Below are 18,588 nucleotides of genomic sequence, written 5' to 3'. Positions count from 1 at the left end.
TATCAATATATTTGCAGGCTTGACAGTGCCCACATACAGTGGTACATCCATGACTTGTGTTAGATGACATTCCCTTTGATATGCAGAAGCGTCTCTTAAGAGACTTCATATTCTTATATAGATATATTGGTCTCGTATCTACTATAGCCTTAATATCATTGTCTGTAGTCAAAATATCCCAGTGTCTTTCGATTATATCCCTATATTTAATATCACTGGAGTAATATAAACATAGTTTTACTTTATCATTTTTTCTGAGATGCAGCTTTTACACTACCAGAATACTGCTCGACAAATTACGGCTTAGCTCTACTGTTTCTCAGACTAGAAACCAACTCAATATTCTCAGCTATGTCATTCCTTGCATTACCCCTAGCCGTAAAGGATTCCACTAAAGAGTTAGTTTGCCTAGCAAATTCTGAATCATTTACACTTGGCCTTGAAGCTATGTAAACCTGACTTCTAACCACACTTTTGAACACATGGGAGGGATCCATACTTTCTTTAAATAAGAGATGGTTACAATGACAGGGCTTTCTGTACAATTTTGTTGTAATGTAACCATTTGTGTCATAGATTACTTTTACATCTAAAAATTCTACTGACTCAACTGAAAGATTTTGAGAGAACTTTAAAAATGATGTAGTATTGTTAATGTAACTAATAAATTCATATAGATCCTCTTGAGGACCCTCCCACAAAAGAAAAATATTGTCCATGAATTGACGATAAAAAACAACTTGTTTACTATAGGGTCCATTAATAATGTGACGTTGTTCCCAAACTCCCATAGCCACATTGGCGTAGCTATTGGCACATGACGTGCCCATAGCTACGCCATGTTTTGCCAATAAAAATTGTCACCAACTACAAAAACATTGTTGTTCAAAACACATTCAAGTAGAATACATGTTAACTCAATCTTCTTACTATTAAAGTCAGTGCACCTCTCTAGAAACTGTTTTACACTTGAAAGCCCTTCATTGTTCAGAATAACCGTAAAGAGAGAGGTGACATCTAAAGTCACTAAATATAAATATTCTTGTTTTTTTGTATACATTCATAAACAAGAACAAATCATTCAGAAACTGTTGAGTGTCCCTTAAGATATGTGGACATAAATTTAAAGCAGGTCTAAGTTGTTTCTTTATGAAAATAGATGCAGGCTCAGTGCGCCAATTTCTACCTGCCACAATAGGACGTAGTGGGGGATGTATAGAATCTTTATGTAATTTGGGCAGGCCTTGAATGACCGGTATTAAAGCATCCTTAACAAATAAATAATTGAACAACTGTGCATCTATTAAATCATTCTCTAATAATGTCTTAAAATATTATTAACCTTAGTAATCATGTAATCTACTTGTCTAGAAGTTATTTTAATATAAAAACAAATATCTGAAAGCATAGCTATCATGTCATTATTATATCTTTCAGTTTCAAATAACACAATTGGACCACCTTTATCAGCTGGTCTGATGGTCAGTTGACTGTTATTCTGTAACCTGTTCAGTGCTTGATATTCAAATTTTGTTAGATTACACTTCATATCATGCTTTCTATGAACGGAATTAGATGCATACATTAAGTAAAAATCATTTAGACAGAGTTTCTCAAACGCTGTTACCAAAGGATGTGGATTTGGAATATACGTTCTAGGTTTTTTAAAAATGTTATTATCATACACACTGTTATTGTTTGTCCATTACTTTGACATTGTTTCTTTAAGAACGAAAGTTTGTGCTATTGAGAACAATTTATTTAAGTTAAGAAAGCAACAGTACCAGAAATACCATCTAGAAGTCTGTTTAAAGGAAAATATTGTTCCACTGGACTTAAAGTCCTGGTAATGCCTACACAGGGCAGTGCTATACCAGATTTATTAGCCAAATCACAAATGACTAATCTCAAATGCAGTTTTAAATATATGCAGCTCCTTATCAAATATTCAAAACTTGAGATAGAAAACTATCTAACAGTATAAAAGAGCTGTATAATGAGTTACTTGACAATTGTGACAATGCCCTAGTAGACAAATATTTCATGGAAGTAATGGACTCTGTTGCTATATATGAACGTAGACTTAGCAGGATCAAAACCAAGAAACTAATCAGAGAGACCATGCTGATTTTACTAACTCTAATGTGTTTACTTGGCCTAGAACAGCTAATTTTAACTCTAGTGCCATTAATTCCACTCAAGAAATTGATCCTGCTATTAATGTGAATGAATACAGCACAATGAGTGTTGCTGGTAACCATGGAGATGAGCAGACATCACAGTTAGCTAATTCCACAGCTGTAGTGATGCCCATAATTGATTTAGGTGCCAGAAAGAAGATAATTCAAGTTACAGCGGAAGTGCACCATTAAGGTGAACCAGGGAGTGTGGCGAATCATACTGTTAAAGTACCGAGCATTTCTAATGTTTCTACAAAAAATAATACTCCTTTTTCTCAAGGGAGACTAATGTTTCCACTACCAATAAAGTCTTATACTGTAAATGAGCAGAGGTCCCTTTCACGCAGCAAGACTCGCATGAAGAGAAAACCCGAAGGGGAAGCCTCAGGGACACAAACATTAAAGAAGTTTTGGAACAAAATTTAGAAGGTTTAATCTGGAAATTGAGACTAGATTAAGTCTGTCTGGGGGCATTGGCATGAGAGTCTAGGACTGTGTTGTTGAGATAAATAGTCTCTTCACAGAGAGTTTGTGAAATAGGGTCATGATTGAGATTTGTGTCCCAGGCAATGCTTTGTTTGATTAGGGAGATATACAAGTGAAGGTATAATTTTTTTTTTAAATCTGTTTAGAATTAGAGGTTGTCAAATTTGATATGAATTTTACTCTTATTATTAATTGGTGCAAGTTCAAGGGGGTAGCTGTCTATATGGAGAATAAAGCTAATTATTAGTGGCATGGTTGTGCTGTGTCTTCTAGTATTTAAATTCATAAAGATTTTTCACAGATTTGCTGGGCTGTATCAGTTTGTGAATGAAGTTCTTACAGTAGAACAGCAGCATCTTAAGATTTTTAATCTATATTTCCTTTGACTTGTTAACTGTCCACTTGTATGAGTGTTCTACCCCTAGTTAAAATGTAAATACAATAAATATAACTTGTATGTTATTTTGACAGTAAGGCATCCATTCATTTCTTGGACTCGTGTCTCAGTGTCTATCTTAATGCAGCAACATCATTACATCTCAGTTAGCTGAAATACAGATGGTATTGCAAATTACCCATGTTTTAACTGGAGGAAGGCAATCTCACATTGTATGTTGTGTAATAACATTACTCAAAGGAAGTCAAACACTTGATTTTGATTTGTGCTTTGACCTACTGCAGGAATGACAGTAGTACGTATTATACAGCATCATGTAATAAACATTCAAAAGAAAACGCTATGAAGGGACTGGACTCAGAAGCAGTAAACAGTGCAAGTAAATTTAAGTTATGGACTTCAGATATGATTAGATACTCACAGTTACAAAACTTTAGAAAGTTCATATATAGTTACTCTACAGATTTTATAAAGCAGAATGTTATACGGTTCTTATTCATTTCTAATAAAGTAGAAGGTTTATGTTAAAACAGTTTACATGGTTTGCACTATGGTTTGGCTACATGAAATTTAAGGTTTAAAATTAAATTGTATGTCTTTAAAAAAAATAAATAAATACGAGCGAGTAAAAAAATACAGAGCTTACAGACATGGGTCTGGAGGCTAATAAAGAGAACATGATTTAGAAGAAACTACAAAGAAACAGTTGAAAGACTGCAGGCATTTTTTAAATTGTAAGCCTTTTAAAGAGTTTATCCATTATCCCTAAAGCATTTACAAGCAACTTCCTTGAAGAGGTACTTAGAAAGAGACTTCTTAAACTTGCCTTGTTTCAGCTGGTACTTTGTTCCAGAGTGTTGGACCTGTTTGTGAGAAGGCTCTTTCACCAATTACTGTTTTTAAACAGGGGTGGTTGAGTGATATTAAGTTCACTTGGGAATTTGTTGGGGAGTAGGATTGTTCCCTGATTTGAAGTTTTCTTTTCAGGGAGGGTGAAGCAGCCAAATGGTGCATAGATAAGTGGACCTTTTATTAATGGGTATCCAGTTTAGGTCATGTACACAGACGTCCACAAGTAGAACAAATCCGGCAGTTGTATTTTCAATGACTTGTAGTCTTTGGGTGTCATAAGTGGAGTGTAATGAGAGTACATTGAGACTGTATTCTAGTTTGAGAAAAATATTCTTAGCCAGTGCTTTATAGGCAGTAGGAGACAGTAGATGTAATATTCTATAGCAGAGTTTCAGTTGAGAGACTTTATTAATGATATTATCATTGTGTGTTGCAAAGCTTAATGCAGAGTCAAGTGTTAGGCATAAACAGTTGTACTTGGTTACAAAAGGAATAATATGGTTGTTGTTGTCTGAGCTAGTAATAACAGGAAGTGAAGAGGGTCTGTGAGGATCCTTTGTGTTATACCTTTATTATTTAGGTTTTGTCTAGTATATCAGTATATGTATTTTCTATTTCAAGAAAATATGCTGTAAATTAACATTTCTGTTTTAGAAATTGCATTTTGCACATAAACACATTTTTTAAATAAAAACAGAAAAAATATTGTAATGTGTTTTACTGCTATTTTAACAAAACAATGGTTAATCAAAGATTCATACATACTAGTGATGTTTTATATATAATGCATTTACCTTTGCCCTTGTGGCCTTGGTCATAATTGAAAAAAGGTCCAAGAAAGACTAGCTCAATTACCCTATAAAATAGACAAATTGTTAAAAAACTCATTTGTTAATATCAGCATTCTCTTTATTTTTTCATTAACTATGAGAAATCTAGTGTCCTTTAATAGTCTACGTGAATACACAAATCTTACTTTTATATTTCAGAGTCATAGCAACATACAATGATAATATTAATTTGTTTACAATGTGGTGTTTATTCACCATCATACATCAATAGCTTATCTTGTTTAACATTTGATACTCAGTCAATATACTGCATGTATGCCAGGCCTGACATAAAAAAGGAACTTCTTTTGGTGAGCCCACTGGATTTCCTAGCCAACAAATAAAATAACTGTTTTAAGTAATCTAATGTTTTTAATGTTACTTTTTAAGTGCACACCAGATTTCTGGTTTCAAACCAACTAAGTGGTTAGACTGTAATGTTGATGGATGCACTTATAATTTATTGCAATACGGAGAGATGTGAGGTATAGGACAGGTGTATGCAATTTAACTTCTGAATAAACTACTATATAATTTTCAGTTTAATACTGCGGTGATTTTTTTCAAAATGTTTGTTTCATAATTTCTGTTTGGTATTAATGATGCAGAACCAACATTGTTTACTAATATATTTTTTTAGGAAACTCAAGGTATATGTGTGGCCACATTTGGGTCATCTCGAGAATTCCCAGCATTCTTTACACCCAGAAGTGGGATTAAAGCACCTTATAATGTATGCAATGTAGAGGAAGCAGCCAGCCTGATAGGTGAGGTTTTTTTTTTTAAAGTCACAAGTTATGATGCTTGTGTGTGTGTGTGTGTGTGCGTGTGTGTGTGTGTGTGTGTGTGTGTGTGTGCGTGTGCGTGTGTGTGTGTGTGTTGTTTACTGTCATTTTATTGAACTGCACTTGACTAAGAATCAAATGTTTGAAAGAATTTGACTGAAAAGCAAATTGACTGAAACACATTTCCCTGAAATCTCAGTTGACTGAAATCTATTTTACTGAATCAGAAATCACTGGAAATATTCAACATAAGAAAATACAACATAAAAGTGTGCAGAGCGGCAACCCCGCTGGATCCTCCACACCTCCTTTAATTTTATACACTAACTCCACAGTCACACAATTACTTGGAAAAAAATTAAAAAACACCATACACAGTGAATCAGTGTTTGTGCACCAACACTTATTCATGGTGTATGGTGTTTTTTTCTTGTATTTATATATATATATATATATGTATGTATATACACAATATGAATATGCGTGTGTGTTGATTATTTTAAGGGAATCAATGATTTCTTATGATTTAGCAAAGGAAGTTTATTCTATAATCTTGGAAGGTATTGTATAATGTCTCTGTCACATTTTTTGTAATATTGATATTTATTTTTGGTACTAGATTTCCTGAGCTAGGTTGAACTTCCTCATCAATGTTTTCCTGATTCAAGAACTCAGTCAATCATTGCCTTATAAACCAGAGGCCACCTCTAAGTAACCTCTAAAAAACAGGATATAATGACAATTCCAGAAGCCATTCTGAATAGTTTAATCCTATGATTTTTTATTAAGGAGTTATGGTATGTTTTGAAGTTCTTTCAGATGGTTTGTTTGAAACTTATAAAGTACAGCATTTTACTTGATAATGGTTCATATCAGTGAGGCATAAAGTAGCGCAATGTTTTCACTGGAATGACTTGATATGCTGTTTAGAATTGGATGGACTACAGAATTTACTTTCCTAATATTTGTATATGCACAGTGATCACGTTTAAATTGTTGTCTACTACTGTCTAGTTCTTTAATGATTTGACCATTTATTTTATAATCATAATTTGTCTTCTTTCTAAGTCTCATTGTGTTATATTCATCCACATTAAAATCAAGGCTATTACTACCACACTAGGTTTATTTTTTGTAGATCATCTTGGAGAACATCTGTATCTTCTGTTGATGTAATTAAGTTATCCAGTTTGCAGTCATTAGCATATATAGTGATTCATGGTCATTTCCCTCTTTTATATCTGAGAAGAATAATTCTAAAAGAAGTGGTTCCAGTAAGGAACAGTGTGAGACACCACTGATTACCCTGATTGGATGGACAGGTAACTCCTACCTTAACCTACTGTGTCCAGCTGTTAATCAGGGTTTTAAACAATAAATCATGTATGAGCTGACATTTAATGCTATTAATTTGTCAATTGTTTTCTTTTGTAAGATGGTGTTAAATCCTTTAGCTAGGTCAAGATAACCAGTATGCACTGTCTGACATTCATTAAGTACTGTTATTAAATGTTTAGAGAATAACAATTCAAAAGGCAATATGTATTTCAACAAATCCATACTCTTTCATAACTAACAGAAGTAGGTCACTTATGTTCTTCTGGATAACCACAATTATGGCTTTCTCCGTGATCTTACATAACAATACTGGTCAAGCTGATGAGTTTAAATTTGTTTGGCTCTGATATGCACCCTGTTTGCAAACTGGTGCAACTAAAGCATATTTCCATAAGTCAAGGATATGTTTATCTGCAATTAGTTTATTTATCATGTTTGATAGGTGTTTACTCAGGTTTTCATTGATCCTTTGTGGGAAGCTACTGGATATGTTATCAGGTCCCATGGAAGTTGACTTTTTAATTTTCCTAGTGATAGAAGTTATATTGTCTGTACTTATATGTGGCATGTGCCCCATATCCAGATAGCATTCAGACATATTTTAGATTATTGTGTTTGCACAATATTTTCCTGAGAACGCATTCTTTGTATCCTGTGCTTGTGTTATCACCTGATTTTTTTTTTCTTAACCTGTTACTTTGACAATTTCCTCTTTGTTTTTATTTTTCTAAGGTACTAAAGGATGCCTTATAACTGCTTGCAATCTTTAAAACTAAGTTAAGTCAATAGTTATATCTGTAAGGTTTGATAAGAAAAGTAAGCAGTTTTTGTACTTACTCTAGACTCATTTTTATGGCTGGGGTGATTTTTTATTTATTTTCAAAGCTAAGTAGTACCTTGATGTTCTTTGTGTTTCACTGTTGCAGTTATCACACTTGGATTATCTGCCTGCAGGTAGCCCTCAGTTGGCCCGAATACCAGAGACTTAGTATTTCTGCGTTGGATGCTGTTGCTTCTTCCATAATGTCAGGTCATCAGGGGTATAAAAACAGGCAGCCAACGCTATTACATCAGTCTTTCTTGCCGAGGAGGAGCCCGAAGCAGAAGCAGTTTCCAATTGCTGGTCGGCCACTACATGAATTTTTCATTTTCGAGTTGTATAATCCTGAAGTCTTCTAAAGCTAAGTACCCCACTGGAGATCCTTTTTTTCTTGCTCTAACCGATGTCAGAAAAAGTTAACAATTGTCTTGCCTGTGGAAAGCAAATACCTCAGAGATTTTCATTCTTACTGCATCACCTGTTTAGGCCTAGACCATGACGTCCCTCGCTGTCAGTTTTGTGTCTTGTTTAACAGATGAACCATTCGTCATTGGGCTATCTTTGTCGCTAAATTCTTTCACTCTCAATCTCTGTATTCTGAAATGGCTTCGGTAAGCCATCCGACTACTGATCTTCCGAGAAAACGTAAAGATAAAGACAGAGACAAACCGCATAGGTCCAAAACTGCCGACAATGCTTCCATTACGCTAGTTGCCAGTCTGCTGGCACTCAGTGAGGCGCCTTTGCAGCCTCTGATGCCCACTTCTATGGATTTACAGGCCCCTGCTGAGACCCATTCGGAGTCCGGTATGCTGCGAGATGCTTCTTCGACTATGGAACCAGTGGATGTCTCTACCTTACATGGGTCTGGAGCCACTGTGCAGGCACTGGCTTCTGAAGGAGTTTGTCATCCTCCCAATGTTCGAATCAAACCGACGTCTTCTTTTTTAACCAAAACTACCGAGTTTCTTAGGCCCAGAGTATGCACTATGCCTAGAAAACTGATGACCAAAGCACATGCTCAGGCACGCATGCCACAAAAACAAATGCTTAGAATGTAGTAAGTCCAAAAATGATAGCCAGAGAGAGACAACCAGTAGGCTCACAGTAATCCAGTCTTTTTCGTAAAATATATAAAAAGTTCTTTTATTGTTGTGCACAGGTAAGCGCTTTCACCAAAAGCTTCTTCAGACCTTAAAAACTTCTCTCCATGCAAACATTTACTTATATATTCACCATGTGATCAAAATCAATTAACCAATTAACTTTTTAAAAAGACATCCTTTCCGTTATCTTAAAAAACGTATATACATATATATTAATGCATGTAAAGATTAAGTTCAGCCTAAAAATACTTGGCACTCTATGTAGTACAAAACAAGACTGAAAATGAGCTTTTCATTCGTGTGGTTGAATGTTTAACTTGATGTATTACGCATCCCTTTGGGTGTCTTCATAGGCTGACTTCTTTGTCTTTGATTATTCATTTACAAAGACGAGCGGTAGCTTATACTAGCCTCATACACAGTATAGCCCTGCAGCTTTATAAAAGCACGGATGGCATATCAATCTTTTATAAATATATATGGGCTCCCTACTAAAATGAATTACTACCTAAAATAATTTGCATTCATCATATGTATCTATCGAAGTACCAGCTTCTTATAATGATTTAATAATCTGTTAGTATTTTATAAAATCTTGCTACTCAACAAAAATATATGTGAGAGCTACCTACTTGATTGTATATGCAAACAAACGTTAATACATACTAACGCTGTACGCGATATGTTTTACTTGCTTTGTATAACTAGCTAAAATAAAAATGCATCACGCTGCATATTCAAATACTCAAAATGCCTGCTTCTCATAAAAATTCTGCAGGCGGTCAGTATTTCATATCCGTAGATAACAACGTGTGACAAATGTCCATTTAACTATCGGCCTGATATTCCCAGCTTATTGGCATTTGCTAACATTACTGTCTCTTTCTTATACCAGCTGCTATACACTGATAACTAATTGTCTGTCATGAACAATACTAAAAAGATAGTTAGCTAAGCGCACTATATCAGTCCAGCGTTCCCATTTAATAGGATAAAAATCCAAAAAGAACTAGTTCTATTAGATGTATATTTATATGTGGTTTTCACTAACCATCTTGTCTTTGCCTCAACATTGGCATAACAGAGTACTTTTTATTGAAAACTCATGAATTTATTAGACATGGTAAGTATAAAAGATATTATAAGGGTTCTACACATGTGGATTTGTTTATCAAACAATTACTTGGAATAGTACTCCCTAGTACCTAGCATAATTTTCTTAACTATGAATTTATGGAATCAGATGTTGAACTATATATGACTATTGCAATATGATATTTACATGGTTCTTATGTACTAAAATTACTATGAAAGGATGATATGACTAAGCTAGGATGGACTATCCCAACGTAATAAAAGAAGGTCGCTATATTCATGCTAAACTTTATATATAATAGTATTACATTACTCGCTATAGATGTATTCATATGTTAATAGAGGTTGCTACTGTCACTTAGCAGTGACCCTTCTGTTCCTAAGAATGGGTTTTATTGTTGTCTTCAATTATGCACCCACAATTGCAAACTCTAAATCTTGCAGCCTGACTTATTCTTTAAATACCCCACCAGCAACCCTAAGCAAGCAGGTGCTGGATGTCATCCTTTAAGCCAGAAGGCCCAGTACTGGGAAATCCTATGCTAAAAAGTGGAAAAAGTATTGTTCTTGGATTCATTCTAAAGGAAAGGACACAGCACTGCCCTCCTTACCTCTAATCCTGGATTACCTAGCAGAACTACTACACAGAGGCCTATCCTTCTCCTCCATTAAGATCCATGCCTCTGCCATTTTGGCTCATTACAATACTGAGCCACCTCTATACTCTCACCCTCTCATCAAACAGTTCCTGAGAGGGGCAAACAACTTAAGGCCACCAAGAAGAGCACCCACTCCCACTTGGAACCTTAACTTTGTTTTGGAAAAGCTCATGCTTCCCCCTTTTGAACCTGCTGCTTCAGCAGAGTTAAAATTCCTCTCTTGGAAAACAGTCTTGCTTCTAGTCATCACTTCAGCTAGAAGAGTGTCTGTGTTACAAGCACTGATGGCTGTGGAACCCTTCATTATTTTTCATGCTGACATGGTTTCCCTCAGAACTAACCCTTCCTTTATGCCTAAAGTGGTGTCCAGTGTGTCTAACAACCAATCCATCCATTTGCCAACCTTCTTCCCAAATCCTCAAAATAAAGGGGAAAGGATCCTGCATTATGGACATGCACAGACAGCTCAGGTTCTACCTTGGTTAGGACTAAGCCTTTCAGAAAATCTGACCAGCTGCTAGTCAGCTTTGCAACATGGGCAGAGGGCAAGGCCATTTCAAAACAAACCATTTCCAAATGGACAGCACACTGCATCCATTTCTGCTACAAGCACCATGGAAAACCAACCCCTCAGGGGGTCAGAACACATTCTACTAGAGCTACATCTACCTCTACACCATTTTTCAGGGGAGTCCCCAAAAGGGACATACTGGAAGCTGCTACCTGGAGTTCTGTACACACCTTCACCAAGCATTACCACCTGCCTATCTTTTCCAAATCCAGGGCAGGATTTGCTACAGCAGTCCTGCAAGGCATACTAGCCAGCCCTAACTCTTCTTGTCTGCCTCCACCCTTCTTCAGCTTTGAGAATCCACCCAAGTGTGATGACTGCAACAGTGAAACATGAAGAACATAGTACAGTTGTGTACACTTACCATAAATGTAGATGTTTGAGTGTATTCACTGTTCCAGTCCTGGTTTCCCTCCCTCCAGCCCCCTGGTTTTCTCTATCTCTCTATCTCTCCTCTCTGTGGCTATTTACTTTTTACTGGTGGTGTCTTTCTCACCATATTCTAGCTCCCTGTTTGGGGGCTCCTGACATTTGGGGCAAGAAAAAACTGATGTAATGGCGTCAGCTGCCTGTTTTTATACCCCTGACGACCTGATGTCAGACCTGGAGCGACAGCAACCGAACCAGAAATACTAAGTCTCTGGTATTTGGACAGACTGAGGGCTACCTGCAGGCAGATAACCCAAGTGTGATGACTGCAACAGTGAAACACGATGAACATCTACATTTATGGTAAGTGTACACAACTGTACTTTTCCTTTTTCATTTGTACACTATTAAATTATTCCATAATTTTTCCAGAATTTGCCTCTATCTCTGTGTTATATCAAAATGTCTTTATTAATGCAGAGGTCAGTAATGCCATAGCATTCACTGACCATATCCTTTGCAGACTTCTTTGGATCACTGAGGATAGTATCCCCTTCTCGTTTGCTAAGTATATCATTTATTGCATCATAGCTCCTATTGGTAAAGTGTGAGCAAGTGACTTATTTAGGAATGAGTTTGACTTAACTGTTAGGCTAAAGCTGATACTGTCATGGTATGGGTTAATTACAAAGGTTATAACCATGAGAGGAGAACAGAAAATTTGTAAGTTTATTACTCTTGGGCTAAATATGATTCTACCATGGTCTGTGTCAATTGCAGGGGGGGGGTATAACCATAGGAGGGAAGCAGACAAATCCTAGATTTGGTACTAAGATATTTAAAGTATTGCTGTTACTTGTTGGCTTTGTTACTACTTGTTCCAAGCTGTTTTGATTAAAATAGTCAGTCAGTGTTAATGTTTTGGACATATTTATTTGTTGCCAAAGAATGTGCTCACTGAATGTTTATTTCTATTTTAGTTTAATTTTTGTTTTGCCACCTTGAGTAGATTCTACACATTAATTAACTGAATGCAACATAACCAAGAGGGTGAAGGGAAAAAAAAGAAATGCAAGCTAGATGTTAATACTGCATAAAACACACAACATACATAAATTCTTCAGGAACAGTTCTTGACCCTCCACACAACATGGTTTCAGACCTACACATAGCACTACCATGTCCTTATTTACTTTCACAGGTAAAGACCGAGATGAAGGCAAACGTGTTTCCTCTGTATTCCTTGAGCCTTTGATCTAGTCTCACCAAAATCTTGTCTGCCAACAGTCTTCCCTCAGGCTATCGCAACCTACACTACTGTGGTTAACAACTACTTAACTGAAAGATACCAGTCTGTTAAATGTCTCTCTACTTTTACTCCCTTCCTTCCTGTCACTAGTGGTGTGTCACAGGGCTCCATTCTCGGCCCTCTTCTCTTTAATACAGCCATTAACAATTTATATAAATCCTCTCAGCAAGCTTCCCTCATACAATACACTGATGATTCTACCCAAATATGCATTTCTGACAACCGCATACATCTTCAGAGAATTACTCAAGAAGCCTTAACTATGTTAAAATTTGGCTACAAGGTAATCGCCCACTACTAAAATCCCCCCAAAAATAATTTTTCTTTTTTGCAAAATCCCATTTCCATGAAAAAAACAACTTTAAAATTTCTTCCTTAAATAATACCATGATTGAAGTTACCCCACATACAAAACTACTTGGCATGACAATTGATGGCAACCTTAAATTTGATTTGCATAGCCACAACAGCATCAAGAAAACGCATCAAAACTAAGCACCCTGCAGAGAGTAAATAAATTCCTTACAGACTCTGACTGTGTAACTCTAGCTACCATTTGCCTATTACCCTGTCTCCTATATGGAGCTCCTATCTTGACCAATCTTCAAGCCTCACTTAGTTCTAAACTTGAACAGTGCTATAATGAAGTTGCCAGATTTGTTTGCAACCTTACTGGACCCACCACTGTTTAGCGCTAAATACAGTTAAATGGATCGAGCTTCCTTACCATCTATTTTATACTTGGCTCACATTAACCTGCAAAATCATCCATTTATCTGTCTGCCCAGAAATTAGACCACTACTCCAGTACTATCTTCCAAATCATTCCCTTCTGTCAAATAATAAATAACTGCTTACCATATACAAACCACAAAGGACTGCTGGGATCAATTTCTATTCCAATAGTATAGCTAGAACTTGGAATAACATTTCTATGTCAATTAGGTCTATCACACACCTTCATCTTTTCAAATCATTACTAAAAGACTTCCTCTCTCCCTCCTGGCTTTGTCCCTGCTCCTCATCTGGAACATAGCTGTCCATCACCCTTCATCTGGAACATAGCTGTCCATCACCCTTCATCATCTTTGCTATACCTCCCTTTAATGCACTAAATCACTTAGTCTGTTTATCCCCTTCTAATACCTCACTTTATTGTACTTCTTAAACTACTATACCTACTTCTAATTAGCACAACCTAATTACTGTTCCATCACCATTTCTCTCATAACACAAACCTTCTTATCTCTTCTAATGCCTCACTTTATTGTATTCCTTAAATTACTGTTACCTATCTAATGCACCACTATTCTGTCTGTCAAGTGTCAGTACAAGACTTGTAAATTTAATGTTTGTGAATATCAATACAAATGTTGTTATACTGACTATTATGCTATGTATTCACTGAAACTGCATTGTAAAATGTGTTATTGTAAATATTCATTGCATTAAATATGATACCTTGAAGCTTTTCTCCCCGGGTCTCCTCTAAAAAGGGCACCTGTGCCCAGTCAGACTTTCACAGTACACCAATGTGAATAAATAAACTATTAAAACAGCTTGACTGATTAAAATCACTTTTTAAAATGAGTGCACCTTGTATAGTAGTATTTTGGACATAGGAACATAACATGTAGGTATAATATGGTGTGCACATAAACACACCCACACACAAAGATTCAAAGATAGAGCGATGATTTGTCATGTTGGGAATCGCCCTATTTGACTGAGTTGGGAAGATGTCAGAGTAATCATTGAAGGTAGGTGTGTTTCTGTATCTGAATGTAAAATGTGTATAATGTATGGTGTGCTTGTGTGGGTTGCGAATGTTTAATGCATTTATCTGCATGATTGTGTGAAAGTGGAACTGTCTGGTTGTGTGTGAGTGTGCTGATAAGTGACTTCAGCTTACGGATGGTATTGTGAGTTTACTAGACAGTGGGGTTAACAAAGTTTTTCCTTTTCTCCACTGTTGTGTGATTTCAGAGTTTGTATACTATGTAAGAGTCAGAGATTCAGGGGTACAGGAGCTTGCTCCCCTGAAGTCAAAGTCAAAGTAAACTTTATTGTCATTTGAACTATACACGTGTAGCCTAAATGAAATTTCATGCATCAGCTCAATTCTTGAGATTATAAAGGAAAGTGAAACAACATATACAAGTAGAGGAATAAACATAACTAACAAATACAATACTACCCCAATACATGCAAGAAAAAGCAGAGATGTTTACCAATACTCGTATACGAAAAGAATACCCTCCCCAGAGTTAAATTAACTAGCCTATTTAATGTCATACAAAACACACTACAGATTGAAATGCCTAAGTTATTTGTCTAATATTGCATTTGAGTGAGTTAAATCATACTAACTATGGATATAATAAATAAATATTGCACCTACTCGGAATATATGTAAGTATGTATTGCACAAATAAATAAAAATTGACTTATGCATCTAGACCTCTGGGACTGGTGCCCGAGTTCGGAAGTTTAATCACTGTAGGGTAGAAACTATTACTGAATCTTGTAGTCCTACAGCGGATGCTGCGATATCTCCTGCCCGATGCCAGATGGTTAAACAGTTCATGTGCAGGATGCATGTTGTCCTGTATTATTTTGGTGGCCTTTTGGATGCTTCTTGCAGAATAAAGATGCTATATAGATGGAAGACTGGGATCTTTTACCCTCTCTGCAACCCTCAGCACTCTTTGTAGCACCTTCCTTTCTGTAACTGTGCAGCTTCCAAACAACACTGTGAAGTTGCAGGTGAGGATGTTCTCTGTTGTACCTCTGTAGAAGGTGGAGATAATATGAGGAGGAAGCTTATCTTTTTCAGCCTTCTTAAAAAGTGGAGGCATTGGTGTGCTTTCTTGACCAGTTGGTTGGTGTTTCCCAACCACGAGAGATCCTCTGATATGTGTATACCCAGGAATTTCATACTCTTAACCCTCTCCACACTCTCACCATTGATCCTGAGTACTGGATGGTTTGTTCTCCTTTTCCTGAAGCCGATGATAATCTCTTTCATCTTGCTTACATTCAAGTCTAGGTTGATGTACTTCGTGTTTCACTGTTACAGTCATTACATTTGGGTAATCTGCTGGCAGGTTGCCCTCAGTCGGCCTGATTAACAAAGTCTTGGGTCCTGTGTCGGTTGCTGTCCCTTCTTCCATGACGTCAGGTCATTAGGGGTATAAAACATGCAGCCGATGCCATTACATCAGTCTTTCTTGCCATGCGGTGCCCGAAGCAGAAGCAGTTCACAAGTGCTGGTCGGCCGACACTTGAAATTTTTGTTTTTGAGTTTCAGAACTGAAGTCTTCAACTAAAAGCTAAGTACCCCATTGGGGAAACTTTTTCTTGCTCCTTACCGATGTCAGTAAAAGTTAATAATTGCAAGCAAATACCTCATAAGGATTTTAATTTGTACTGTATTCCTTGCCTAGGCCCTGATCATAACGTACCTAGTTGTCGGTTTTGTGCTAGATTTAATCAATGCACTATTAAATGTCGGTACATTTTTGCTTCTAAATATTTTGACTCACGATTTAACTATCCAGAAATGATGTTGGTTAGCAATCCAACTACTGGAATATCTAAAAAACACAAAGAAAAAGACAGAGACAGGCTGTTAAGGTCCAAAACTGATGACGACGCTTCTCCTAAGCCAATCGCTAGATCGCCGGTACTCAGTGAGGTGCTTTCACAACATTTGATTCACAGGCCTCTACTGAGACCCATTCAGAGTCTGGTATGCCCCGAGATGCTTTGAGTATTGAACCTGTAGATGTCTCTACCTTAGATGGGTCCGGATCCGCTTTGCAGGCACCGGCTCCTGAGGGTGTTTTCAGGCCTAAAGATTTGTATATTGAACCAACACCATCTTTAAAACTAAGGCCAAAATCTACTTCTATGTCTGAAAAACTGACACTTGGGCCATGTGTGCAGGCCCCTATGCCTAAAAAGCAAATGATCAAAATGGCTGAAGATTTAATTACCTTGATCAGGGGAAGCCAACTCCCTCCTGTTAAGAGGCCTAGGCAAGACATTGATTATGAATCTTCTAATCAGGATTCTATTTCTTCTGATTCTTCTACTGAACAGGATTTATCTGTACCTACTTATGAGGACTCTGACGCAGAAGATTCCATTCCTTCTGCTTCTCCCCCTGAGGATTTCTCTTTTGGAGAAAGTTTACATACCTTAAGGGAACATTTCCACTGGGAAAGTTAGGATTTCTCTGTATCTAAAAAGAGACTTAGGGATTTTCTTCTTCCTCAGCATAGGTCTTTGGCTATACCTCCTGTTCTAGACATTGTTGATGATATTTTTTCAGAATCTAGTATGACTCCTGATTCTCTGCCTCCGGCTCCTAGTAAGCCAGACAGATACTACAGAGTTCCTGACTCCCACAAATTCTTTTTCAAAAATCCTACTGCTGATCCTGAAACCATTTCTCAGGGTCCCAAGGGCATTAAGGCCTCTACTGCTAAAAATCCTACCTCTTCTGATAGAGATTCCAGGTCGCTGGATAGATGGGGTAAGAAGGTTTACACGTCTGCAACCTTGGTAATCAGGGCTTTAAACTGTCAATTTCATATGCTTAAATATCAACAGCATATCATGGGACTACGTAAACAGAAAATTATGTTAATCTCTGACTGTGTGGAAAATAAAGATTTGCAGGATTTAGTGGTGGTGGTGCAGTGGTAGCGTTGTTGCCTCACAGCAAGAGGTTTTCCCGTTCGATTCTTGGCTGGAGTGCGGGTAGTGCCTTCTTTGTGGAGTCTGCATGTCATCCCCACGATTGGGTGGTGTTCGAAAGACATACGTAAATGGGGCGTACCTTTGTTGAAGGTTGGACGTCAAGCTGGCACCTCGGCGTTTATGAAAATCTACTGCCATCATTAGTGGACCGGAGTTCCACTGTGGCGATCCCTAACCGGGAAAAGCCGAAAGACAAACAACAACATTACATTCAGCTGAACAAGTTGGAAAACATACTTTGCAATGTGGTTTTGATTCCTTTGAGGCCTCTTGCAAGGCTGTTGTAACTAGATCTGTGCTAAGAAGGCATGCTTGGCTCAAAGAGCAAACTCTGCCTGACCATGTTAAAGCAAAATTGTCAGATGCTCCTTTACAACAGGACCGTCTCTTTGGTAATAAGACTGAAGAAGTTCTAAAAAAGATGGAAGATAAAGCTAAAGCTATGCAAACTAGGAAAGATTTCTTACAAGTGCAACCTCCAATATTTAGTAGGCACTGGTCCTTTTAAGTCCCTTCGAGAGCCACTCAAGTCAAATCCAGACATTCCAAAGGCTCCAGGTTTCAGTCACAAGGAACTTTTAGAACAAAACAATGGGGTGCCTCCACCTCCAAATATGGAAACAACAAGGCACTTCCCTATGGTAAACAGTCTCAATGATTTCCCTCTACAATCACCAAGCACTTACCTTTTAGCCACCCCTTTGGGAGGAAAACTGGCACTTCATGCACGAAACTGGCAATTTATTACCCAGGACAAATGGGTTTTAAATATAGTATCCCAGGAATACAGATTTATTTTCCACATGTTGCCAATCCCAAGCAAATGGCCAGATCTGCACCCAAATCAGTGGGCAGAGGCCCAGAAACAAGTTCTGTCCCTCATGAACATGGGGGCTGTTCAACCAGTACCAGAAGAGGAAGGTTTCTATTCAAGACTTTTCCTGGTACCCAGAAAAGACAAATTATGGCGTCCAATTCTGGACTTATCCACTCTAAACACATTTCTGGACATTCCAAAATTCAA

At 37.2% G+C, this 18,588-nt stretch overlaps 1 protein-coding gene across 1 annotated transcript in view; it reads left to right on the top strand.

The window, feature by feature from the left end:
- LOC122815724 (pseudouridine-metabolizing bifunctional protein C1861.05-like) overlaps positions 1–18,588 on the top strand; it is an 871,888-nt gene that overhangs the window by 187,561 nt on the left and 665,739 nt on the right. Inside the window, exon 6 of the mRNA XM_044088476.1 lies at positions 5,386–5,512. Coding sequence (XP_043944411.1) covers positions 5,386–5,512 — 127 coding nt within the window. The remainder of the gene's footprint in view (positions 1–5,385; positions 5,513–18,588) is intronic.

This window comes from Protopterus annectens, chromosome 11.part0 (genome assembly GCF_019279795.1).
Source record: "Protopterus annectens isolate FY-2018-M chromosome 11.part0, PAN1.0, whole genome shotgun sequence".
In the NCBI taxonomy this organism is placed as follows: domain Eukaryota; kingdom Metazoa; phylum Chordata; order Ceratodontiformes; family Protopteridae; genus Protopterus; species Protopterus annectens.
Note: the sequence above shows the minus strand (reverse complement) of the source record. Positions and strands in the feature narration are given on the sequence as shown.